Source organism: Odocoileus virginianus, chromosome 5, assembly GCF_023699985.2.
Source record: "Odocoileus virginianus isolate 20LAN1187 ecotype Illinois chromosome 5, Ovbor_1.2, whole genome shotgun sequence".
Taxonomy (NCBI): domain Eukaryota; kingdom Metazoa; phylum Chordata; class Mammalia; order Artiodactyla; family Cervidae; genus Odocoileus; species Odocoileus virginianus.
The window spans coordinates 92,225,306-92,250,639 of NC_069678.1; the positions used below are offsets into that span (position 1 = coordinate 92,225,306).

Consider the following 25,334-nt stretch of genomic DNA (forward strand, 5'->3'; position numbering starts at 1 on the left):
AGGATGGACTGGTTGGATCTCCTTGCAGTCCAAGGGACTCCCAAGAGTCTTCTCCAACACCACAGTTCAAAAGCATCAACTCTTTGGCGCTCAGCTTTCTTTATAGTGCAGCTCTCACATCCATATATTACTACTGGAAAAACCACAGCCTTCACTAGATGGATCTTTGTTGGCAAAGTAATGTCTCTGTTTTTTAATATTCTGTCTAGGTTACAGCATATATATATTCACATTTAAACACAGTTTTGGCTCCATGCCATAAATTTTGATATATACTGTTTTCATCATCATTACTCTCTAATAATCTGTGATCATGATTTATTCTTTCTGCACAAGAGTTATATAAGGATATCTCTTCTTTTCCCCCAAGAACTTGGACATTATTGTTTTTACATTTAAACATTTGTGTTAATTTCTATTTTTATTGCCAGCATGTACCATTTCTACTCTAGGGATTAAATGAGGTCATCTCAGTAGCCAAAGACATTCTTTTTAACTCCCTAAGTGTCTGAGAAGAACGTGTGTTCTCTGTCATGTAGAAAGTCCACATGGAGGGAAAGGGTGAACTACGGCTCTATGGTCACCCTTTTGTTGCTGTTCAGTCGCTCAGTTGTGTCCAGCTCTTTGAGACCCATCAGCTGCAGCACACCAGGCTTCCCTGTCCTTCACTATCATCCAGAGTTTGTTCAAATTCATGTCTGTTTAGTTGGTGATGCCATCCAGCCATCTCATCCTCTGTTGCCCCCTTCTCCTCCTGCCCCCAATCTTTCCCAGCATCAGGGTCTTTTCCAGTGAGTTGGCTTTTCACATCAGGTGGCCAAAGTACTGGAACTTCAGCTTCAGCATCAGTCCTTCCAGTGAATATTCAGGATTGATTTCCTTTAAGATGGACTGGTTTGATCACACTGCCTGGTCTCTGCTCCCAGCTTTCCCACTTGCTAGGCTGGTACCTGTCGTCATAGTGCTTGGCCACTCTGAGCATCAGTTTACTCACGTGTAAAGTGCAAAAAGTAAACGTTCTACTCAGAGTTACTGTTAAGGTTAAATAAGCTTTGTAGTAGCCATTAGATCAGTCTTACTCAGCTTTATTATTCAAACCCAATATATTAGTGGTTTTCAATGAAATGAAACGCCTCACACATACACACTCAACCAAGAAGGTAAATTGGGATTTTGGAGGGTAGGGATTTGGAAGGTAAATCGAGATTGCTTTCAAAATCTCATGATAGATAAAAGTATAACCATCAATATAGAAGTATAGTATAGGTACAGGTAGAAAGATAGGTACACATTTGGAGCCTATAGATAAATATGGATATAGAAATAGAGATGGATAGAAATGTAAATAACCAATGGAAATAGAAAGAAATAGAGTTAGACATAGATGACTGATGAATGGATGCATGGATGGATAGATAGATACATGATTAATAGAAAGAAGTATAGGATGTATATACATTAATATCAATATCCTCAGATTGTCTCTTATGTAGAGAAAAACTGATGAGGAGCCATTGGTGATGATGGGAGTGAACTGCGTCCCTGTCCCTAAGGTTGTCAGGCGAGAAAAAGAAAAGCTTGAGGATCACTACTCAACAGTCTTCATTTTGTTTTTCTGCTTGATATATCAATGAGAATATGTACAAAAGTATCCGCTACCACATTTGTGATATCTTGTCTTTTGTGTTTGTATCTATGTTTGCTTCATTTATCTTTCCTCATTTTCTTTGAGAGTCTTTTTCTTTTAAAGGGAAGTTTACTTGTTTTATAAGTGAAGCATGTGGGCTGCTATTGGTCCCCTTGTTTTGTTCATTCTGGGGTTTTGTTTGTTTTGTTTTGCTTTTGCTTCTTCACCCTTCCATTCATACCTGACCCATCTCTAATTCACAGCTTTTGTTGATATATTCATGCTTTATCCATGCTATTAGTAATTATTTTCTAATTACGGACTTCTTTCCCAAGAATAAGTTTCTCCATTTGCATTTAGTGTTGTTACCTTCCTAACAATAATTAATTGGGTTGAACTACATTTTGCTAGTTGTCTTTATCCCTGATGCCTTTTGATTTCCCTACTTTTGTTCATTTTTTAAAAGTCAGGCTCCTGACTGCAGTACTTTCTGTCACCTTGCATGTATGAGAATGCCTTTCCTTTGATGTATTGTATAAATGACAACTTGATTATAAATCAAATTATGGGTCACCAACTTATTTCAAAACCACAGTGGTTACTTTATTCCCACAGTTAATGTTATGGATGAGTTGATGTCCAATCTAATTCTTTGTCCTTGTAGGCAATCCATGCTTTTCTCTTTTAAAAACCTTTCATATTTTTCTTTATTTTTAAAATTGAAAAGGCTACTAGGATGTGTTGTGATGGAAATCGCTTTTCATTTCTTAGATCCGGCACTTTGTGAACAGTTTCATTTAAAACCTCAAATCTTTCTTAAGCTTGGAATGTTGTCTTCCTTCTTAAATTTTTTTTCCCCTTCAATTTCTCTTGTCTTCTCTCTCTAAAATTCTTAATATATGCATATCGGATTTTTTTTCCCCATATCTCTTCCATGTAACTTGTCATTCCTCTCATTAGTTTAATCTCTTCATCCTTTTTCTGTGGATTCTGGAAGAATTTCCCAACATTAATCTCCACTTTGCTGTTCGATTTCTGCAGAATCTAGTTCTGTGTGCTGCTGTTTTCATCTCTTTGTGGCCTTTATTGATCTCAAGTCTGACCTTTGACACATTTCCTCCTCTACTTTCAGAAATACAATACGAGAATTTCATCTTGTGACAACCGTGATTGAAAATCTTCTGAGATTTTTTACCTGTTCTTTGTTGTAGTTCACATAAAGATATTTGCTTTGACTTCTGTGAGTTCTCTTCCCTTAAACCTTTGGAATCTTTTCTTATGTCCAGGGATTTTACTGAGTGTTTATCCCTGGAGATGGAGATTGCTACATCCAGGACTGGAAGTTAAAACGGGATCTGGGGGAGATTATGGAGGTCCTACTCCACATATACCAGGTGGCTCAGACAGTAAAGAATCTGCCTGCAATGCAGGAGACCCAGGTTCAGTCCCTGGGTCGCGAAGATCCCCGGGAGAAGGAAGTGGCTACCCACTCCCATATTCTTGCCTGGAGAATTTCATAGACAGAGGAACCTTGTGGGCTACAGTCCAGAGGGTCACAAAGAGTTGAACATGACTGAACGACAACACTTTCACTCCATGTATATCCAGCTGGGAGGATGGAAAAGTTGAGTTTGTTCTGCTCACATTTATTGAAAGGAGGAACTTAGAGATGGTGGTGAAAATCAGGAAAAGCTTTTCTTCAAGAGTTTCTTTTTGCTTTGACAGCCAGAATTTAACTGGGGCAGTAACTCCTAGGCTCAGCCATCTGGGACCTCTGTAAATCTAAATGTGTTGTGAAAAAGGGTCTCTAATCTTCATGACCAGGAATATCACATGGGCTTTCTGGAAGCACTGCAGGCCCCTAGATGTGCCTCCCAAAGCCTCTGTGGCTGGTTCCAATACCAAACCTCATTGCAGTAGAGATATAGCCTGGCTTTCTGTTTACAGCCCTGCTTCCCTTCTGAGGGTGGGTCAGCAGACATTTCCAGGGATCCCTAAAGTTGTGGAGGGGCAGCATGCAGAGTGACCATGCCATTGCCCATCACCCCACTTTCTCCATGAGATTCCACAGGAAGGTGATGGTGAGCAGGACTCCCCCTCACAGTTGCAGGTCCCCCTGGACCACATCAAGCAGAAGACACACCTTTTTCTTCTGATATAAAGACTGTTGGGCTTCCTTAGCGTCCTGAGCCTGTGCAGACTTTCCCCAGTTTATGTGTTATCAGTTGGGTGACAATACGCCCTGCTTTGCCTGGCATAGTCCCAGCTTTCACTTGGTTGTCCCAGGATAATAATTATTAATAATTAATAACATGCCCTTTGACTCTCAGAAGTGTCCTAGTGTGAGCAATGAATTATATGATATCTCTGATTATCAGTCATTTCACAGGGCATCTGGGAAAAGCCTGGGATGCTCTCTGATGATCACATCACCCTCCTTCCTAGAACTTGGGGCCTTTTTGCTTGTTTGTTTTTGTCAGATTGACATCAGTTTTCTAAGTAAACCACCAGTCACTTTGGTAATGGCCATTCTCCCCATCCCTGTGAGTCAACATGTCTTTAGAATCTTTCTCCTTTCTAAGCAGGTCATTTGATCTTTCTGAACTTTTCTTTCTTGATCTATAGACCGTGGGTACTGAGTGCTAACCTTGCATTGATACAGGTCAACATAAGATCATAGATGTGAGAGCTTTCTGTAAACTTTAAAGTACAATATAAATGTGAGGTTTTATTTCAGGAAGACCTGGGAGGTGGAAGGGGTTGCTTGTGTGAGATGTGGGTGGCCCTTCTGTCCTGGTCAGGATATTACCTACCAGGCCTGACTGACTGCTAGACTCACCGTCTTTCTCTTCTCCTCACCCCTTATCTTGGCAGGAGAATCACTGCCCTTGGCCACCTCCAATCAAGTCCTCGTTAAGTTCAGTGCCAAAGGCCAAGTACCAGCCAGAGGCTTCCACTTTGTCTACCAAGGTATGCAGGATGTGACATGGGAGGTGTGAAGGCAGTCTCCATCTTCAGGGATCAAGGAGAACAGGGACCTTTGACACCCCCAGTCTGAGCCTCATTCTTACAGTGTTTGTGGGGCAATTCCCTGAAATTCAGTTGAATTTTATACATCCAATATAGACAATTCTCAGACCCAACTCTATGCTGGATAAAGGGAGAAATCAGAGAAGGGAAGCTAATTTGTGCCCTCCCCCACTCCCCATTGTGTGGCACAGTCCTCATGGCGTTGAGAGGACCAGCCCAGGCCTCTTACCTAGGCTCATCACCTATAAAATCAGGGTGACCATGTCACAGAGTACAGTACTCACAGAGTAGCTGGCACGAAGCGGGTAGTCAGTGTCTGTTCCCCATCCTTAGGGCCCTGAAAGGCCAGGTCTCGGAGCGGCCTGGCCTTCCCCGGCAGGCCCCAGCCTCTCTTTGTTGAGGGGAGTGTCCACTCTCCTGGGGCTCAGGTTCCAAGCAAGGTCCTGTATATTCCACTGCCCAGGACTACCTGCACTGCCCTGTGTAGTGGTAATCCTGCCTGGGAGACACCCTTCCTGGGCCTGGGGTCAAAGGTCCTATAGCCCCCTGAAGGTGGGGAAGGGAAATTCAGGTCTGTGAGAGCAGGGCCCTGGGCAAGGTCTTAGGGGACATGGGACCCTGCTGGGCAAGGGGCTTCATTGGGAAGGCGAAGAGCACAACAGGGCCTAAAGGCTGGGCCTGGGGCTCTTACTGCCTTCCGTAGTTTCCAGAAGCTGTGCTACCTGGCGTGTCCGACTATATTTCAGGAAGATGAGCCTCATCCTAGAAAGCCCCCTACCCCCGTCCTAAGGGAAAGCACCCAGAGCCTCTCAGAGCCCCACCCCGTTCCAGCCCCACGATGTGTCCATCCCCGGACCCCGTTTCTAGAGAGGTGAGGCCTGCCCTTCAGCACCCCTGTTCCCTGCAGCGGTGCCCCGAACCAGCGCCACGCAGTGCAGCTCAGTGCCAGAACCCCGCTACGGCCGGAGGCTGGGCAGTGACTTCTCCGTGGGGGCCATCGTCCGCTTCGAATGCAATTCTGGCTACGCCCTGCAGGGCTCCCCAGAAATTGAGTGCCTCCCCGTTCCTGGGGCCTTGGCCCAGTGGAATGTCTCAGCACCAACGTGTGTGGGTGAGTCCTGGACAGCCAAGGCTTGGGGGAGAGGGTGGCCAGCAAATACCCAGCAAGACACACGAGCTTTGCCTGCCAGGGTAACTTGAGAGAGTGGGTGACCCCTTCCAGGTCAACCCGTGTCCCGTGGGTGGGTGTGAAGGGGCAGTGGGAGCTGCTGATCGAGCCTGGGGGTGGGGCGCCGGGCAGAGGGTTGTAGGGGGACCGCCAGGGGAGGGGGCGGGGCTGTGCCCGTGGGCGGAGCCAGCAGGGGGCGGGGTCACAGCGAGGCCGGAAGTCCTGCTCGGAAGTCCTGCGGGGTCTGCTCCCCGTGGACCCACCCAGATGAGAGCTGCCTCTCTCCCAGTGCCCTGTGGCGGAAACCTCACGGAGCGCACGGGCACCATCCTGTCCCCTGGCTTCCCCGAGCCCTACCTCAACAGCCTCAACTGTGTGTGGAAGATCATGGTCCCAGAAGGCGCTGGCATCCAGGTAGGAGCCAGGGGGAGACAGTCGCAGCCTGTCTCCAGCCCCTCAGGGCAGGGACGCAGTGGCGGCCCACAGTCAGAAAAACACAACAGCTCCCTGCTCAGGAAAGATGTGGTGTGGGGGCTGGCTGTGCCTTCGGGGAAGCCGCCGAAAGAAGGAGATGGGCCTGGAGGTGGAGTGTGAAGCCTGGGAGGAGTCACAGGAGATATTTTTCAAGTGACTTGAAGGATACTGTTCTCAAGATTTTTCTGGGAGTTGGCAGAGGAGGCACTGCAGGTGAGCGGAAGGCGCAAACCGACAGGCAACCCCTCACACACATCGGGGGCGTTGCACCCGCAGCCCGAGGCAGCAGCGGAGTAGCGGCCAGACTGGGTACAGATGCGAGCAGGTGGAGGACCCCCAGGATGGCTGCTGCTCCTGGGAGGAGGGGGTGGCGCCGAACGGCCGGCAGAGAGAAACCGCAGGGACTCCCGGTGGACACGTTCACCCGGGGGCGGGTTACTGGCTCGCAGCTGCAGGATGTCTGGAGACAGGAAAGTGAGGAAACTCACGGAGTGTTGGAGAGATGAGGAGAAGGCCAGTCGCCCCGAAGTAGCCCTATGTCCTGGACTGTCCTTTCCCGCTTCTCTGCCTGACAAAGCACCCCACTGTCATGTAACCATCCCTCCTCTCTCTCCCTCACTGGACAGTGAGCTCCTTGGGAACAGGGCTCGCATCTTCCTTTTATCAGAGTTTCCAGCACAGTGTGATCCAGAGGAGGTGCTCAGTAATTGAGTTAATTACATGAAAGGAGGAGGGGTGAGGGAGTGGGGAAGAGAGGATTGCCTAACCAGCGGTTCACTCCCCCTGCCTTCCCAGATTCAAGTCGTCAGTTTTGTCACAGAGCAGAACTGGGACTCCCTGGAAGTGTTTGACGGTGCAGACAACACTGTAACCATGCTGGGGAGTTTCTCAGGTGAGATGGGGCTTCCAGGGACCTGGACTTGCAGGGCAGCAGTAGAATTATTATTATTGTTATTATTGAAATGGGATTCACATGCCATACAATTCATCATTTTTAAGTGTACAGTTTAGTGGGTTTTAGTATATTCACAAGGTTCTACAACCATCACCACGATCCAATTCCAGAACATTTTCATCAGCCTCGAAAGAAACCAGGTACTCATCTGTACACACTCCCTATCGTCATGTTCACCACCACCCCCTGGCAACCACTAACATCCTTCCTGTCTATGGATTTCTTGTCTCAGACATTTCGTATAGTGGAGTCCTACACTATATGGCCTTCCGGGCCTAGCTTCTGTCATTCAGTGTAATGTTTTCAAGGATGAACACTTCACTGTGTGGACAGACCACATTTCATCCATCCATTCATCAGTTGAAGGACGTCCACTCGTTGGCTAATTATGAATAATGTTGCTGTGGACATTCATATACAAGTTTCCACAGGAACATGTTTTCAAATCTCTTAGGTATATGTATACCTAGGAGTGGAATTCCTGGGTCATAAATATAATTTTTTTTGAAGGACTCACAGCAGACTGGCCACACCATTTTCCATTCCAGCAGTGGACTTCTAAGTGTAGTGTATGATTTTGCCCAAAGGCCAGGGCAATTTATCTGGGTCTCATAGGCCCCAGAACTCTGTGTTGCCAAGATATAGCAGTGAGTCACATGCCCCAGGTAAACTGTCTACAGTGCCTGGATGGCCCAGAGAATTATTCATGTCAGAATCCCTTTGAAGACACCTAGCAGGGGACCACACTCATCTGCCCCCGAAGGAAGTCACCTGCTGGTGGCATGTGGCTTGGTCACTGCTCTTTTGCCAGAAATTGTTCAGAGTCTCTCCTCCTTTATGTATGAGAGACCCAGCACTCTGAGGGGGGCTAATTTGTCATTCAGTGGTTTTGATAGCTGGGGATATGTGGGGACCTTGGGATCAGAACCTCAACAGGTTGCAACAGGGGTGGTGCCCAGGGGTGGGAGAGGCTAAGCCTGACTGGTCCCTGTTTCCTTGCCCAGGAACAACCGTCCCTGCCCTACTGAATAGCACCTCCAACCAGCTCTACCTGCATTTCTACTCAGACATCAGTGTGTCTGCAGCCGGCTTCCACTTGGAGTACAAAAGTGAGAATCCAGAGTCTCAGCGTGTGCAGGGTTCAGGGTGGGAACTGACAGGGCCTGAGTTCCCCACAAGGAACAGGGTTGTTCTGGGACTGTGTATTCTCTACCTTGCTGAAGCCTCACACAGACCTAGCATCCTCAAGCATCGGATGCTCAAGCTCAGAGAAGGTCAGAAACAGTCAGGAAGCAGTGAGGCTGGGGTTCTCGCCCAAGGGTCTGTTATGCAGAAACCTGTGTGCTTCCTCTGAGTCCCCACAGGAATGGGAAGGAGCCCAGGATATTATTTGGAGAATAATGGAGGTGTGAGGTGCTCCAGTCTAAAACCTGGCCTCTCTAAGCCCTGGTCAGTGATGCAGCTGTCCTTGAACTTCCTTTTCTTATTGCAGACTTCACTCCTCTCCCATCAGATTTCTCCCTGCATCCTCGAAACCTTACATCCTGGCTTCCTGCATCCCTAAGTGATCACAACTAAAAACTCTTGAAGAAAAAGGGTTACAGGGAGAGAGGTACAAACCTGTTGGGCATAAGATAGGCTCAAGGATGTATTGCACAACATGCGGAATAGAGCCAATATTTTATAATAATTGGAAGTGAAAAGTAACCTTTAAAAATTGTATTAAATTTTTTAATTTTTAAAAAAGAAAAAGGATTGCAGATGTGCCTTATGGGGCAACAAAGACAGAGGTTGCTGGGGTGGCTGCTTTCATCCTGAGACTATCTGCCCATACCCTCCACATGGGGTACAGGAATGGGTTGGCAGCAGGGTCTATCACCCATTCATCAAAAAATACTCATTGAATATTTACAGTGTGCCAGGTGCAATGCCAGTTTTGCTAGGATTGAGTCAGATCAAGAGAGAGGAGTCCTTTCTGAGTCCATGGGGGAGAGGCAGACATGTGGACAGAGAAGGGCATGACAGCATTGCAGGTCTCTTGGGGTGTCACCAGGAGGGGCAGCAGTTCTCCCAGGAGCTGGAGGAGGGGTGAATGTCATGAAGAAACAGTGGACACCTGCAAGGTGGCATGGCCTGTGGTGGGTGCCCGTGGAACAGAGATGCATAAGGCACAAGGCACAGAGTCTAGGGGGAGAGATGGACATGGAAACGGTCACGGTAGTGCAACCTGATATGCTAAGAGAGTACAGAAGAGGGGTGCCTGTCCTGGGTGAGACTTTACACAAGGAGTACCTGGGCTAGGTGTGGGGTGAGAAGTAAGAAGTGGGGGAAGGTGTATTTGGCTGGACCATCTGAGTAGGATGGACAGATGGAAGCCCCACTTGCTGCTAGTGTCAGCATCACCCAACTGGTATCAGAACAAATGCCTCTCATCCAGGTAGTGGAGAGAGGATTAGCTGGATCCTAGGATGCTCATCACCTGAAAGAACTGAAATGATCAGCTGGTCAGAAAGTGCAGGGCAGCTTGAAGCCAAGACCCTGCAGGGTGGAGGACAGGACAGGGACCTCTGAGACCTTCCTTCCACGGACCCCTCAGACCTCAGCCACCTGGCGGCCTGAGTATCCTAGGCTCTTGAATAATTTACGTTTTTCCTTTCACCCTCTCTCCTCTGTTCTCTCCAGTTGTGTTTCTTTATCCAATATTTAAAATTGAGTCCTTTAATGTTCCCTAGAATATTCTCTTTTCTTTCTTGTTCCAAAGGGGGACTTCTTTTCTAAATCTCCTTGTTATTCTACTGCCTCATTCCCAGGAAAAATTCACCTCTTTGAATTTTTTTTTCTTTTTTTGCTGTTGTTGTTCAAGACAACTGGTGATTTTCTCAGTAACTGGTGTTTATCGTGCACTGTCCTCTCACAGTGGAAGAAGCTAGGGGATATCAGAGGTCTCCATTAGTATTTGGAGACTGAAATTCCTAGGAGCCAGGACCCTGTAGTTACATTTCCATTTTGTAGATCATCTACAGAGTACAGAAGGGAAGAGTTAACTGCTATTGTAGAGGCAAATGGTTTTGCAGAATACTGAAAAGTCCTGTCTATTGCTATGGCTCATATTTGATGTTTATTAATTGAAATGGAAATGACCAATCTGCTTTCAAAAGTAATAAATTTCTTATGATTTTTTTTAAAGTCTTCCTTTGTTATAAACTTGGCTTAAATAAAATTCACCACTGCCATGTAAAGAAATTAGAATGGACTTTCAATTAAAGAAATTAGAATATAAAGAAATTAGAATGGACTTTTCTCTGTGTCCTTCTGCCTTTCTCTCTCTGTCTCAACCTTTCTCTCCATCCCATCTTTCTCCTACCACACTTTTTACTCTTGCTTTCTCTCTTTTTCTCTCTGCCCTTCCACCTCCCTCTGTCCACCACTTCCATTCCAGTAAGTAGGTCTCAGGTTACTATGTTGTGATCACCTCAGTAAATACTGAGTTGCCTTCTACTTGGAGGACAGGAAAGAGTGGAGGAAAAAAAAAAGGAGACAAGATGAGAGTTGAGATGAAGGACTTGCAGTTCACTTTGATGATTGTTTTAATACTGTCCTCGAAATCTTTTGTCCCAGATGCTGAGATCTGTGGATTCAGGCCCAAGCTGCTTTCATTTCTAAGCATCACATCCACTTCTTAAAAGCACATGTAGGACAGAAGTTGCATGGGAAGAGATGAAGGAACTTCTTGGGGTGACAGCAGTGTTGTATCATTTTGAGCCTGGGGGCACAGTCAGAGTTCCCAGATGATCCCCACCTGCTCCAGGAGGCTTTGATCTATTGAGCCTCTGTGCCATATACACATTCTGATTTTCTCCGTGTGCTGGGAGGTGAAAGGCTTTGGAAACACTGGCCTAGAGACTGGGAGGAGAGAAAGCAGAGAGGCATACAGCTTGGAGGCAGCTTCTCCTCCTCGCTGCCAGCACTGCCTTCAGCCTGCTAGTACATCAACCTGATGGACTTGTCCATTCCCCTGTCGTCTGTCTCTGTCTGGTCTAGCGGTGGGCCTGAGCAGTTGTCCAGAACCTGCTGTGCCCAGTAATGGGGTGAAGACTGGCGAGCGCTACCTGGTGAACGATGTGGTCTCATTCCAGTGTGAGCCGGGATATGCTCTCCAGGTACCTTCCATTGGCCCCCCAGGACTGGAAAGGTGTCCCTTGAGCTGGCATCAGCCAGCCTTCTCCCAGCAGAGCTGCAGTCACCACAAAACAGAGAGAAGCTCCCCAGATCCCTCAGGGACTGTTGTCCCCTCCTGGAGCTGTTCATGCAAAAGACAAAGTGCTGACTTTGGCCATTTGGCACAAGCCAGCCTCAGATGTGTCCCTGCAAAGTTTCGGTTTGATTAGACTTTAGAAAAGCTTAATTCCTCTTTGAAGGCAATGAAAGAATCTGGTAATTAAAGGAGTCTCATGAGGAACCTTTAGTAATGAGAATTCTTTAGTAATGGCTGTTAATAAGTGTCCTTCCCCAGCTCTCTCCCTCCGCCTCTCTCCCCAACTCCTGGTGGATCCATGTATCTTGCTCTTTAACCCAAGGCCTAAGAATAAGCCCCCGCTCCAGGTTGTACATGCGTGGGGGCAGCTAGCCCACCCTTTTCCTGATTCCTCTAGGGCCACGCCCACATCTCCTGCATGCCCGGGACCGTGCGGCGCTGGAACTACCCTCCGCCTCTCTGTATTGGTAAGAGAACGCCTACTTTTCCAGTTCATTCAAAGCCATGTCTACCAGGTTCAGGGACATCTCACTGGGATCAAGTTCAAATCCAAAGGAAGTTTGGTATTCCAGGTCTGCTCAAAGGTGGGATCTTTAGACTGATGTTTTTTGTAAGCTTTAGCTCTCAAGCTTTTCATGACTTTTGGAAACCTTTGTCCACCAAATGAAATATGGCAGCGGCTTGCCCATTCCAAAACCTGATGATGACCATTCTGATGCCATATAAACCCAAACCGCATATGGAACCTCTGGACATTTTATGGCTTCCCCCTGTGACTGTCCTTGGGACAGACAGATGGAATACACTGCTGGAGAAAGACTGAGCATGCCCTGTGGAAGGAGGACTTGGTTTGGTTTGTTTTCTGTGCTGAGTAGTGATGAAGAGATGACTGAGTACACGGCAAGACAGAGTCTCCGTGCTCGGAAGCATCTAGTCAGGTCGGGGCAAGGGGAATGTCTGTTTATCAGGGTCTGCCGCGTGCCAGGCCCTGAGTTACATGTCTCCTTACTGTAACTCTTCAGAGCAGGGGTCATCACCCTCAGTTTTCCAAATAGGAAAATCAAGGTTTTTAGGATGCAAAAGAAAGTGGCAGAGCGGGGAATGAGAGACTATGATTCCCTGATGCCCTGCCAACTGGCAAGTGCAAGACTAGGCTGAACTTGGAGTGGGAAGCAAGGTGAGCCAAGGGCATGTCCTTGGAGCACATGGCCCTGCCCTTCTGGGCTCTGTCCAGGGTGCAGGGCCTGTTCGTCTGCAGAGCAGTCAGCAATGGGACCGGTCCACCCAGGGCCCTTTTCCCCAACCTGTATGACGAAGGCCTTGCCCAGGGAACCACGCAGAGCCCCACAGCCGCCATGGGCTGGGGTTTACTGTGCGTGCCAGGCCCTGTCCCAAGTGAGGCGAAGTCCTGTCTGTTGTCACCTGATAACCCCCCTGTGACACAAGCGCTATGGAGGGGCAGGGAACCAGGTCTGGAGGTTCGGGGTGGGCGAACTTAGAGCTGGCCCCAAATCACCCAGGAAGTGGGAGCACGGGGCCTGTGACCGGCGGTGGGTGGGGGGAATCAGTGCTAGAGCCCCTGCTTTCTTGCAAGCACTGTTCTCTTCAGATCTGTGTGCTTCAGTCGCCCTCTCCCCAGAAGGGGTTTGCATAGACACGGCACATACTCCTCCCCTCGGCTCCTTCCTCTGGCCTTCCGTAATGGGCTAACCCCTTTCTGCACACAGAACCTTTCCTAATAACACATTAAAAAAAAAAGAAAAGAATCCACATGAACTGGCCAGGCTGCAGCTGTGCCCCAACCCTGCAACTTCAGGTGACTCTGACTGTGAGGTCATTTCGACTGGAGATTCAGATGCCCCAGCCCCCTGTGGTTGGCTCATAGTCACTTTGGCTGAGGGTGGGCTCGTGGTGGGGCTCCTCTGCTGACTTCCCAGCCCCGTGCAATAACAGCCTGGCCTGGTGCTGGCACAGAGCAGGGACTTCACATGTCACTGTCTGTCCCCTTCCTTCCTCCTGTTTTCCAGTCCTGAAAGAGCTGGTTGGAATCGTGTAGGAGACAGTCACACTTCTCTTGGGGCACACCATTTTTGCTGCATGACCTCAGTAAGGAAACTGACCTTTGAAAGGCATGCCCAAGGTCAGGCATCCATAACTTAGGTTTGTGGCCTGCAGGGCAGACATAGGGTATACTTCCTCCCATTCTGGATGTACATACTTCATTTTCTCTTGTGTGCAGTTTTTTAGGGAGATGAATTAAAGATTCCTTTGGGTTCTCAAAGGGAAATTAACTTAGGAAAGTCCAAATGCTGCATGGCCTTGTTCTTGCCTCGCTGCTGTGCTAACCCCCAGCCTGGTCTCACGGTCACAGCGCAGTGTGGGGGAGCAGTGGAAGACATGGAGGGGGTGATCCTGAGCCCCGGCTTCCCAGGCAACTACCCCAGCAACATGGACTGCTCCTGGAAAATAGCACTGCCCGTGGGCTTTGGTAAGTCTTCACGCCCAGGCCTCTGGGCTTAAAGCAACTGTCTGCTGCCAACACTCAGCATAACCTTGGCCGAGTCAGTTCAGCTCTCTGCCTCTCTGCTTTCTCAGCTGTTGAGCTCCTGTGCAGTCCAGAGGATCAATTAGGAATGGTAGAGATGAACGTGCTTTGGGAACATAAAGTAGGGAAAAAACTTCAGGGATTACCATTATTATTTTTATCATTAGAGTAGTGAGCTAAAATCCAGGAATGTGGAATGAGAAATTGCTCAGGGACGGTTGAAAAAGAAAAAGACAATCTATTTTACGGAGACTGGACTTCAACCTGGGCTTTTAACTCCAATATCCAATTTCTCATCCTAATTAAATTGAGCCAAGGTCAATGTGAAATTGAGTTTGCATTCTTTATACTCACATTCTAGCTGGCCCTAGAGATTGGGAAATGTCGTGTGTGTGTGTAGACATGGGGGTTGGTGGGGTGTAGAGGACACTGATCTGGGTACAAAATTCAATTACTGAAGGTTCATGTGCCGTGCACTGGGAATATAATTTAACCCCTCATGTTTCTGTTGAAGAGACAAAGGATTTGTGTTGACGCGGAAATTATAGGCTGTACACATAGGTCATCCAAGTCATTGCTCTGCTCCTAGGAATGAAATGTCCCAAGGGGATCACTCCTGCACGGGCCTGTGATCCCCCAGTCTGTGACCTCAGAAGTGAAGACCACCTCTTTTGTCCTTTATTATTCATCCTAAAGTGGGTCTTCTGATGGAGAAGAGGCTTTCAAGAGAAAGCGACCTACTTGGATGTCTCTAAATCTTCCCTGAGGGGAGAAGTTATGACCCTCAGAAGATAGAGTTATATTAAGTACCATCTTCTGAAGGAAACTGGAGGTGTATGATTAGGCTGCAAAGGGATGATGACTTTGGCAGCCTTGGGAACTCCAGATTTTGAGATATTGAGGGAAGAGGAGCTGGGAGACCCTCTAACTCTGCATCCAGACATGAACCAGAAGAACCTCAGATGATAGAAGGATGGAGGGAGGACCACACCAAAGGGAAACAGAAGTTTAAGTGGGAGGCACACCACTTTCTTTATAAGGCCTGATGTTCAGCCACCAGAGACCTCCATCTTTAAGTCCTCCAGGCAGTCAGCCTCCTGCAGGAACCAGTCACAGAAGACCAGATCCCTTGCTTTCAAGTTGGATTTTTTTACTGTTATTCAACAGTAACCAAACAGTCCCTAATGCCCCCTGGTCTGTTTAAAAACCACCGCATTTACAAACTTCTGCCACTAGATGGCGGCAGTCAGGCAGTGCAACTCAGAAATTTGGCATCCCGCTGAGCCACAAGGGAAGCCTATCCTTAAAGAGCCCCTTCAATGGACCAGCAGCCCCTGTGTGGGGATGACACATGGGCGGTAGACTGGAAAGTGTAGCTTCCGCGGATAGGTACAGAGGTGCGCCGTGTAAAGTTATCTGTAATTTGGAAAATATCTACATGTTAATAGAAGAGTGAATAGTGTGGTTGGGTAATTCATTAAATGGAATTAATTAATATGTAGTTAAAAATCAATGAACTGTATCTTTGCATTGACAAGGGGAGACTTTGAAAAACACATGCTGAATTTAAGCTTGTAAAACTGTATATATAATATAATAATAAATGCAAATGTTTAAAACAAATCAGATGTACATTTAGGAATCTAAACACATGAACTGGAAGGATATCTTCTGAATTCAAGAGACTGACTGCCTCTGTGGAGAGGGCAGTGGGAGAGGGCAGGAGACATGAAGGGACTTCAACAATATATATTAAGTCTTTATTTAAATAATCAGATGCAAAAAATTCATTCCTATGTGCTTATTCTAAGCAAATTAGAAAGTATAGATGAGCAAATTATTAAAATTCCAATGTATCTGTAGTCCCACCATGCAGAAATCATCACTCACAGCTTAGACCTCACTATCATGAAGACAAGGGCCCTGTAAAGACCTTGTTCCTCCCTGTGTAATGCTCACCGAGCACAGCCTTGATACATGGCAAATGCTCGATAAATACATTAGTGAATCATTGGACAGTCTTCTAGCTTTTTAATACGAAGGTTAGAATTGTATGCTACATACTACTTTGTAGTCAGATTTTTGCAGTTAACATTGTGAACATTTTCCTATGCTCAGAAATGTATTTTTTCAATATCATTTTTAATAGTAATCTGATTTTGAGAAATCTTATCAATCAATTGATATCAATAGTCCCACACTTACTCTTCAAAGAATATATTTATATGTAAGCTAAGATTCTAATGAAATCCATTTAACCCGTTGTGTTGTTAGATCTTGATTAATATAATAGGACCCCAAAGTATAAACTTCACTTGGCATCTTAATAGAACCAATGGGATGATGTAGTCTTCTAATTTCTGAATCATCATAAGTGTTCTGGAAAATACTAGTATTGAAGGTCATGTCTTTTGATAGGGTATAATTATGTTTAAAGTGAAAGAGAAGTTTCTCAGTCGTGTCCGACTCTTTGTGACCCCATGGAATGTAGCCCACTAGGCTCCTCCGTCCATGGGATTCTCCAGGCAAGAATACTGGAGTGGGTTGCCATTTCCTTCTCCAAGTTATGTTTAAATAGTGGTATTTTCAGTTAAAACATTTTATCAAAGCTGCCCTTATACTGATACTAGACATATGAATCCAAAATTAAGTCAGTTGTTGACCCTGAACTTCATTTTCCATGAAATAAAATAGAGTGGGGGTGGAGCTCAGATATGACTGATGCCTTTCATTTTGAATAAATAATACACTTCTAAGTTCAGTCCTGCCTGAAGCTGAGAGACTGGGCTGACCAGCGATTCCCCATGTGTGTTCTGGGACCCCTAACTGGGTGGGTAGTTGGTGGTGGGGACACGTGGGCTCTGGCAGGTGATGCTCTCAGGAGTCAGCACGTCCGAAGCCGGACTCTATTGCTTGGGCACTGTCTGCCTTTGTCTTGCTCCCAGGAGCTCACATCCAGTTCCTGAACTTCTCCACTGAGCCCAACCACGACTTCATAGAAATCCGGAACGGCCCCTACGAGACCAGCCGCATGATGGGCAGATTCAGCGGGAGTGAGCTTCCCAGCGCCCTGCTCTCCACGTCACATGAAACCACCGTCTACTTCCACAGCGACCACTCCCAGAACCGGCCGGGATTCAAGCTGGAGTATCAGGGTGAGGACAGGGAGGGTCCATCCTTCCCCACCTCTTAACCCACCATCACCTATCTTTGCAGCCTTCCACGTAGGGGAGGAGGGAACCCAGCAAAGGCCAAGGGCTGGAAGGCAGGCCTGACCACTGTGACATGTCTCTCTGGCCCCGCAGAGGCTATCAAACCCCCTGGAAAAGTGCTTCCCAGGGCAGCAGGCCAAAGCGCCGTCTCAGGCTCCAGACCCAACAGTCAGCAGCTTCCTTGGAGCAAGTGACCATCAGTTCCCCCTCAAACATCCAACCACCCCCTACCCCTTGCCCCGGGGCCTCAAAAGGCTCACTTCCTCCTCTGGGTCCTCCCCTATGTGTTCAGTTATGCCGCGCAAAGATTGTCCTGTGATATGATGGAGGTTTCCAGTAACGATTCTGGTAACAAGCCTGGAGCCCCCGCTGAGCCTTCACAATGAGACAGGAGCAAGACCCTTTCCCCCCTCTGGGGGCTGCCCTGTGTGAGGCTGGACCACACTCCCCACGGCTCCCCCATCCTCAGCTGGAGTCCTGTGATTGGCCCACTCCTCCTGGATCGAGCCCTGTCCGCCCCAGCTCAGACTTCGCCTGTGCCTGTGTAGCTGTACCCACCTGGGCAGCTATACCCAGGGCCCTGGGGGCAGCCGACATCTCCCTCCTGGGAGGCCTCGGGAGAAGGAGCTGGGCCCTTCACGCCAAGGCAGGAGCAGGGAGAAGCCCAGCCTCTTTCCCAGTAAATGCCATGTCATTGGCAGTAATGCAACTGCACCCCCAGTGGGCTGTGGATGGGCTCATGGCAGAGGTCAGCCTTAACTGGGCGAGCCTGTGCCTAAGAAAGGTACACAACCTCGGTAGGCAGTGAGGCCTGGCCAGTGGTCACCATACATCCCAAGGCCACAGTCTATCCCAGGAGAGACTCAGGCCCAAATGTGAGGTCTGGGACAGATACACGCCTCTCAGGCTTCCCGTGTGTTGGTCTCCTAGCTCTGCTCTCTCAGTATACCGCAGACCGGTGGCTTGAAGAGCAGAGTTACTCTCTCACAGTCTTGGAGCCTGGAAGCCCTGAGATCAGGGGTGGGCAGGGCTGGCTCCTTCCAAGGGCTGCAAGGAAGAATATATTCTCTGCTGTCTCCTGGCTTCTGGCGGTTTGCTGGTCGTTGGCATTTCTCAGCTTGTGGAACCATCACCCCCATCTCTGGCTTCATCCTCACGCAGTGTTCTGCCTGTCTGTCTGAGGTCACTAGGGTGGGCCCTAGTCCAGTATGACTGGTGTTCTTGTAAAAACGGGAAATGTGGAGACAGTAAAGAATCTGCCTGCAATGCAGAAGACCTGGGTTCCATCCCTGGGTTTGGGAAGATGCCCTGAGAAGGGAATGGCTACCCACTCCAGTATTCTTGCCTGGAGAATTCATGGACAGAGGAGCCTGGCAGAGTAGTCCATGGGGTCGCAAAGAGTCAGACACGATTAAGCGACTAAGACTACCTAACTAAAGACCTCATTTTAATTTAGGTAAAGGTGGGTGAAGATCCTGTCTCCAAATATGATCACGTTCTGAGGAGGGGGAGAGGGGTAGGGAGTTAGAACTTCTCCATGAATTTGATGCAGACACAGTTGGGCCCAAGGGCTTGCCCTGAGCTCCTCTGGGATGAATGCAGGGTCTGATGACGCCACCTTTGTGGTGGGGACAGTGCTCTGGGGCCTCCCCCTGTCCAGGAGCTCAGATGGTGAGAGCAGATACGCTCCCTGCATTCCCGTGTGTTAAGCCCACTTTGTCCTTGTCAGAGCTGCCCCTCTGAGTCCTGCCGACTCCTTGGACCCCCCGCTTCCTTGAAGAAGTAGTGGTCAGGAGCCCTGACCTCAGCGCCTCCCAGACTCACCAAGCCTTCTCCTCTGAGGAGCTTCACCTGAGGCTCACGGGCTCCTCCCTGAGGCTTCCAGTCACGGGCCAGCACCCTGGGTTACGTCACTCACGCAGGCTCCGTGTATTCAGAGGCCAGGTCCTCTGAGGAACCTGAGGCGGGGGCGAAGGGTGGAAACAGGAAGGAGGGGTCCCGAGTTCACCTTCAGAGGACCAACACCTTGACCTGAGTTGGCCCAAGTATATGAGAGCCGCAGCAATGTCCCCTCTGCAGTGGGCCAGTGCCCCGCCACCCCCCCACTCCCCGCTCACTCACATTGCTCCCCAGGACCTCCCTGGATGTTCCCCTTGGGTCACAGGCCCAGCTGCTTCCTCAGCACCTGCCCACTGCCACAGTCCTGATGGGCCTCGTGGAGCCACCCTTGGTGTCCGAGTGGGCCCCCACCTCAGACCTGACCTCTGAAACTTCCGTTATGGCTTCTCCTTCATGACGACCTATCCTCCGGACTAGGTTGTCTCCTGTGCCGGAGGCCCAGGTGCTCCCACTGAGGCCTCCCCATGTGTCAGGCCCAGATAATTCTCCTTGCCCCCTAGGCCCATGTTCTTGGCCCTGCGGAGTTTCACCTGACCACTCACCCTAGGTTTTTCTTTTATGAAAAGACCTACATCACCACTCAGGCCATTTGTATCCAGCAGTCCCAGCTCTTTGTGGCCCCCAGACTTTCTCTGGAAGAAATATAACTCCTTACTTTTCCTCAAAATCCCTCCTGTTAGACACTCTGACCTTCCTAACCTGGAGTTATCTTTTCCCTTCTTCAGGTAAATATCCTTGTAACGTTTTCAGTAACAGCATAAGCTGCTCCTACCAGGTCTCCTAGCCTGATGGGCTTAATGTATTTCGTCGAAATTTCTCAGGAGATTGTGTTTCTAAGAACATAGCAAGATGACCTTCTTCCAAAATGTTAGGCATCATCATGACTGATTTTTTAAATATGTCTCTTTACTTGAAGCTGTATCTAGTCCCATTATAGCGTCCAGTGCTCCTCTCCCCACGGAACCCTTTTCTGGGGAAGTTAATGACTCCACTCCTCAGGGATCCTATCTGCTCTCTAGGCCCAACCTCTCCCTCTGAAGCTTCCTCTGGTGGAAGAGACTCTGAGACTCCTCTCCCTGTGAAGGCGGCCCCGGAGCCCTCACTTCAGTGCCTCTTTGTGAAAAGTCAGCTCCTTCCTCTGGAAACAATTCCTGTGAGAGAGACCCAGCCAGTCTCCTCCAGGCTGCTCATGACTTCTCACCAGCCCTCGGTCTTCAGACTCACCCACATCGTTGGGTCCCTCTCTTCCCACTGAGACATCTCTTTAAAAGCCCCACTTATTCTTCAGTCACCTCCCTACAAGCGCCTCACTTCTACTAAGACCTCATTTGCCAAATCGCCCAAACCCGTTGCTGCTTGTGACAGAGCCACGCCCCTTTGGCTGCCCCGCCCACCCAGTCTCTCTAGAACTGCTTGATTTTTCAACACACCCAACTACCTTGATGATTTCTTTAAAAAAAAAAATTTTTGATTATTTTAAAAATTTTTATTTGTTTATTTTTGGTTGCAATGAGTCTTTGTTGCTTTGCGTGGGCTTTCTCTAGTTGCATCGAGTGGAGCCTACTCTTCATTGCAGTGTGCGGGCTTCTCATTGCAGTGGCTTCTCTCGTTGCAGAGCACGGGCTTTAGGGCACGAAGCTTCGGTAGTTGTGGCATGCAGGCTCTGTGGTTGCGGGGCACAGGTTTAGTTGCCTCCCCAGGATGTGCGTTCTTCCTGGACCAGGATCAAACCCGTGTCACCTGCATTGGCAGATGGATTCTTAACCCCGGGACCCCCAGAGAAGTCCTACCTTGATGATTTCCCAGTGAAACCTGCCCAGTTATGCCCACAGAGACCTCCCTGCATGACACGGAGGAAACACATCACACGAAGGGAGTGCTTCATGATCATCCTTCTTTACATTGTCATGGCACATGATGAGGCACACCGACTTGCGTCGAGCATTTATTTGATCTCAACCACTCCCCCTGAGAATTTCCACTGTAGAAACGCTCCCTCTGCTCCCTCTGCTGATTTCCTGCTGAGTGGGTCCATTTACTGTCCTGTGGATCCAATTATTCATAATTGAGGGCTCTGGTTCTCCGACGTGCTCAGCAAATCCCTCAGTGACTTCCCTCTGTTGGCTCAGCTGCTCCCATTAAGGCTTCTCCTTTCAAGGCAGGCACACCCATTCTCAGGGAAGCGACTTTCTTGTTCTTTGGAGGGACTCCCTTGTATGAAAGCCACACATTCCTATTATTTTATTTTAATTTTTTTTTTTGATGTGGATCATTTTTAAAGTCTCTGTTGAATGTGTCATAACATTGCTTCTGTTCCATTTTTTGTTTGTTTGTTTGTTTTTGGCCATGAGGCATGTAGGATCCCAACTGCCTGACCAGGGATTGAATTCACACTCCCTGCACTGGAAGGCAAACTCCTAACCACTGAACCGACCACCCAGGATGTCCCCACACATTCCTTTTAACACAGCTATTCCCTCGGAAAAGTTTCTCTCCTTGCCACAGGTTGGACTTACTCCTGTGTTTCTTCCTTCTGCAGAGGTTCTAATTGCTCAGAGTCAGAAGGACCCCACTCAGGTGCTCACCTGACTGCTTCCCGTGTTTGTGATCTTGGTGGTTATTGGGATTGAATGAAATACACAACAGAAAAGAGCCGAAGTCAATGCTGAGCCCCAACGAGCTGCTCAAAGAATAATGGTTCAATCTAACCTTGTCTCCCTTGGGCTGCCCTTTCCCATGAAAGCAGTAATAACAGACAGCATGTTTATTGCATTCTTACCATGTGCCAGGACTGTGCAAAAAGCTGTGTGTATATATCTTCCTATCAGATTCTCACAAGAACTGTTTTCTAAGTAAGTAAACAAAGGCATAGAGAACTTAAGTCACTTGGCCAAAGCCAATAGCTAGAAAATGACAAAGGCCTATCTGAGTCCATACCTTGGTTCTCCACCACTCTGCTAACTCCCTGTGTGTATGTGTGCTCAGTGGTTTCTGACTCTTTGCAACCCTGTGGATGGTATCCTTCCAGGCATCTCTGTCCGTGGAATATTCCAGGCAAGAATACTGGAGTTTGTTGCCATTTCCTATTCCAGGACATCTTCCCAACTCAGGGATAGAACTCATGTCTCTTCTGTCTCCTGCACTGGCAAGCAGATTCTCTTTTTTTTTTTTCCATTTATTTTTATTGGTTGGAGGCTAATTACTTTACAGTATTATAGTGGTTTTTGCCATACACTGACATGAATCAGCCATGGATTTACATGTGCTCCCCATCCCGATCCCCCCTCCCACCTCCCTCTCCACCCGATTCCTCTGGGTCTTCCCAGTGCACCAGCCCTGAGCACTTGTCTCATGCATCCAACCTGGGCTGGTGATCTGTTTCACCTTTGATAATATACATGTTTCAGTGCTATTCCCTCAGAGCATCCGACCCTTGCCTTCTCCCACAGAGTCCCAAAGTCTGTTCTGTACATCTGTGTCTCTTTTTCTGTTTTGCATATAGGGTTATCATTACCATCTTTTTAAATTCCATATATATGCATTAGTGTACTGTATTGGTCTTTATCTTTCTGACTTACTTCAGTCTGTATAATGGGCTCAAGTTTCATCCATCTCATTAGAACTGATTCAAATGAATTCTTTTTAATGGCTGAGTAATATTCCATTGTGTATATGTACCATAGCTTCCTTATCCATTCATCTGCTGATGGGCATCTAGGTTGCTTCCATGTCCTGGCAATTGTAAACAGTGCTGCAATGAACATTGGGGTGCACGTGTCTCTTTCAGATCTAGTTTCCTCGGTGTGTATGCCCAGGAGTGAGATTGCTGGGTCATATGGCAGTTCTGTTTCCAGTTTTTTAAGAAATCTCCACACTGTTCTCCATAGCGGCTGTACTAGTTTGCATTCCCACCAACAGTGTAAGAGGGTTCCCTTTTCTCCACACCCTCTCCAGCATTTATTGCTTGTAGACTTTTGGATAGCAGCCATCCTGACTGGCATGCAATGGTACCTCATTGTGGTTTTGATTTCCATTTCTCTGATAATGAGTGATGTTGAGCATCTTTTCATGTGTTTGTTAGCCATCTGTATGTCTTCTTTGGAGAAATGTCTGTTTAGTTCTTTGGCCCATTTTTTGATTGGGTCGTTTATTTTTCTGGAATTGAGCTGCAGGAGTTGCTTGTATATTTTTGAGATTAATCCTTTGTCTGTTGCTTCGTTTGCTATTATTTTCTCCCAGTCTGAGGGCTGTCTTTTCACCTTGCTTATGGTTTCCTTTGTTGTGCAAAAGCTTTTAAGTTTAATTAGGTCCCATTTGTTTATTTTTGCTTTTATTTCCAATATTCTTGGATGTGGGTCATAGAGGATCCTGCTGTGATTTATGTCGGAGAGTGTTTTGCCTATGTTCTCCTCTAGGAGTTTTATAGTTTCTGGTCTTACATTTAGATCGTTACTCCATTTTGAGTTTATTTTTGTGTATGGTGTTAGAAAGTGTTCTAGTTTCATTCTTTTACAAGTGGTTGACCAGTTTTCCCAGCACCACTTGTTAAAGAGGTTGTCTTTTTTCCATTGTATATCCTTGGCAAGCAGATTCTTTATCACTAGCGCCACCTGCCAGTTCCCTGGCACACCTATATTCTGGATGGGGAGAAAATGCCCAGAGAGTATAAAAAAACCTTCTCTCTTATTCTTTCCCAGCCTATGAACTTCAAGAATGTCCAGATCCAGAGCCCTTTGCCAATGGCATTGTTCGGGGAGCTGGCTACAATGTTGGACAGTCAGTGACCTTCGAATGCCTCCCAGGGTATCAACTGATGGGCCACCCTGTGCTCACATGTCAACATGGCACCAACCGGAACTGGGACCACCCCCTGCCCAGGTGTGAAGGTATGTTCCTCAGTCAATCCTGGTGATTCTTTTTAGTGACAGGGTTCATGCACATGCCTACTCCATGGGATCACCCATGCTAGGAGTTCCTAGCAAACATTGTCCATCACTTTTTCATATGGATGGGACTGAGCCTATCCAGACTGGGCAAAGAGCTCTGGGCCAATACTAGGGAGGACCTGGAGGAGACACAGGTCACAGCCAAAGGAGTACATTCTCAGCCCGTGGGAACAGCCAACCTCATGGGCTAGATGTCCCAGTCAGAAGTGAAGACACTGATATGCTAAGGGGTAGAGAGTTAATCATGGTGCTTTTCTAAAGGGAGAAGAGACGAAAGCATCTTCCTAGAAGAGTTGTGTTCCTCTCTTCATACCCCCCAGCTTATTCCCCTTCTCCTACATGAACCTAGAGAGATCCGGGCTGAGGATATCAGAGAGCTACAGGGGATGCTTTCCTGAGCCTTCATTAACCAGAATCAGGGTGGAGGAGGACCAGGAGCTCATGCTGTGCCTGCCCCCGTCTATACACCTGTGTTCCATTTTCCCTTCCTTTTCCTTGAGGAGAAGCTAGGATTTGTCTTGAAAGGACAAGATTTAGCAGGAGAACAGTATGGTTCAGGAGAAAGTGCCCCAGCTCTGGAATCAGATCACCCTAGGCTTTATCTCTGAAATGCTTCACCTCTCTGACCTCCAGTTTCTTCCTTAGTATGATGGGGCTTCTCTTCATAAGAGTTGAGAGGATTCCAAGATGGCACATGTAAAGTGCCCAGCACAGTAACTGGTTCAGAATCCATGAGTTGGAAAAGTGTTAAGTCTCCATGGATAAAGAGACCTTGCTCACACAACTGAGCTATTCTGGTGTTAGCATATAAGATCATAATTGCTAAAACTATTAAATTCCCAGTTAGATTTTCAGATTTTCAAAACCATCCCCATGCATAATCAGTCCATCATTCTGGAATTGTTGGCTGGCCACCCTCTATATGACAAGCTTCATTGTGGACTTTTGTTTCTTTTTTGCTCCTTTTTATGGCGTCACAGGAGAGGTAAGAGCGGTGCTTCCCCCATCAGACACCTTTAGCCATGAACCCTTCTTCCTCCTAAGCCAGTGCTTCCCTTAGCTTAGAAGAGGACGTCATTTTCTCTTGCATTTCCAATTACCTTTCTGCCTGTGCCAACTTTTAGGTCATCTTTTTCTTTGTCCCTTGAGTGTTTTTGTTCTTTAAAGTTATTTCCCACACTCTCTTCTCTTCTTTCCCTCACATCTCCAAATGCTATCTGTGT

General features: G+C 47.7%; 1 protein-coding gene across 5 annotated transcripts in view; it reads left to right on the forward strand.

Annotated features, from left to right (window-relative positions):
- CSMD2 (CUB and Sushi multiple domains 2) overlaps window positions 1–25,334 on the forward strand; it is a 697,019-nt gene that overhangs the window by 570,765 nt on the left and 100,920 nt on the right. For all 5 annotated transcript variants that reach the window (XM_070468425.1, XM_070468426.1, XM_070468423.1 and 2 more), the window contains 10 exons: window positions 4,502–4,597; window positions 5,565–5,768; window positions 6,115–6,239; window positions 7,095–7,191; window positions 8,259–8,363; window positions 11,296–11,414; window positions 11,907–11,976; window positions 13,881–13,997; window positions 17,000–17,209; window positions 23,863–24,051. In XM_070468425.1, coding sequence (XP_070324526.1) covers window positions 4,502–4,597; window positions 5,565–5,768; window positions 6,115–6,239; window positions 7,095–7,191; window positions 8,259–8,363; window positions 11,296–11,414; window positions 11,907–11,976; window positions 13,881–13,997; window positions 17,000–17,209; window positions 23,863–24,051 — 1,332 coding nt within the window. The remainder of the gene's footprint in view (window positions 1–4,501; window positions 4,598–5,564; window positions 5,769–6,114; window positions 6,240–7,094; window positions 7,192–8,258; window positions 8,364–11,295; window positions 11,415–11,906; window positions 11,977–13,880; window positions 13,998–16,999; window positions 17,210–23,862; window positions 24,052–25,334) is intronic.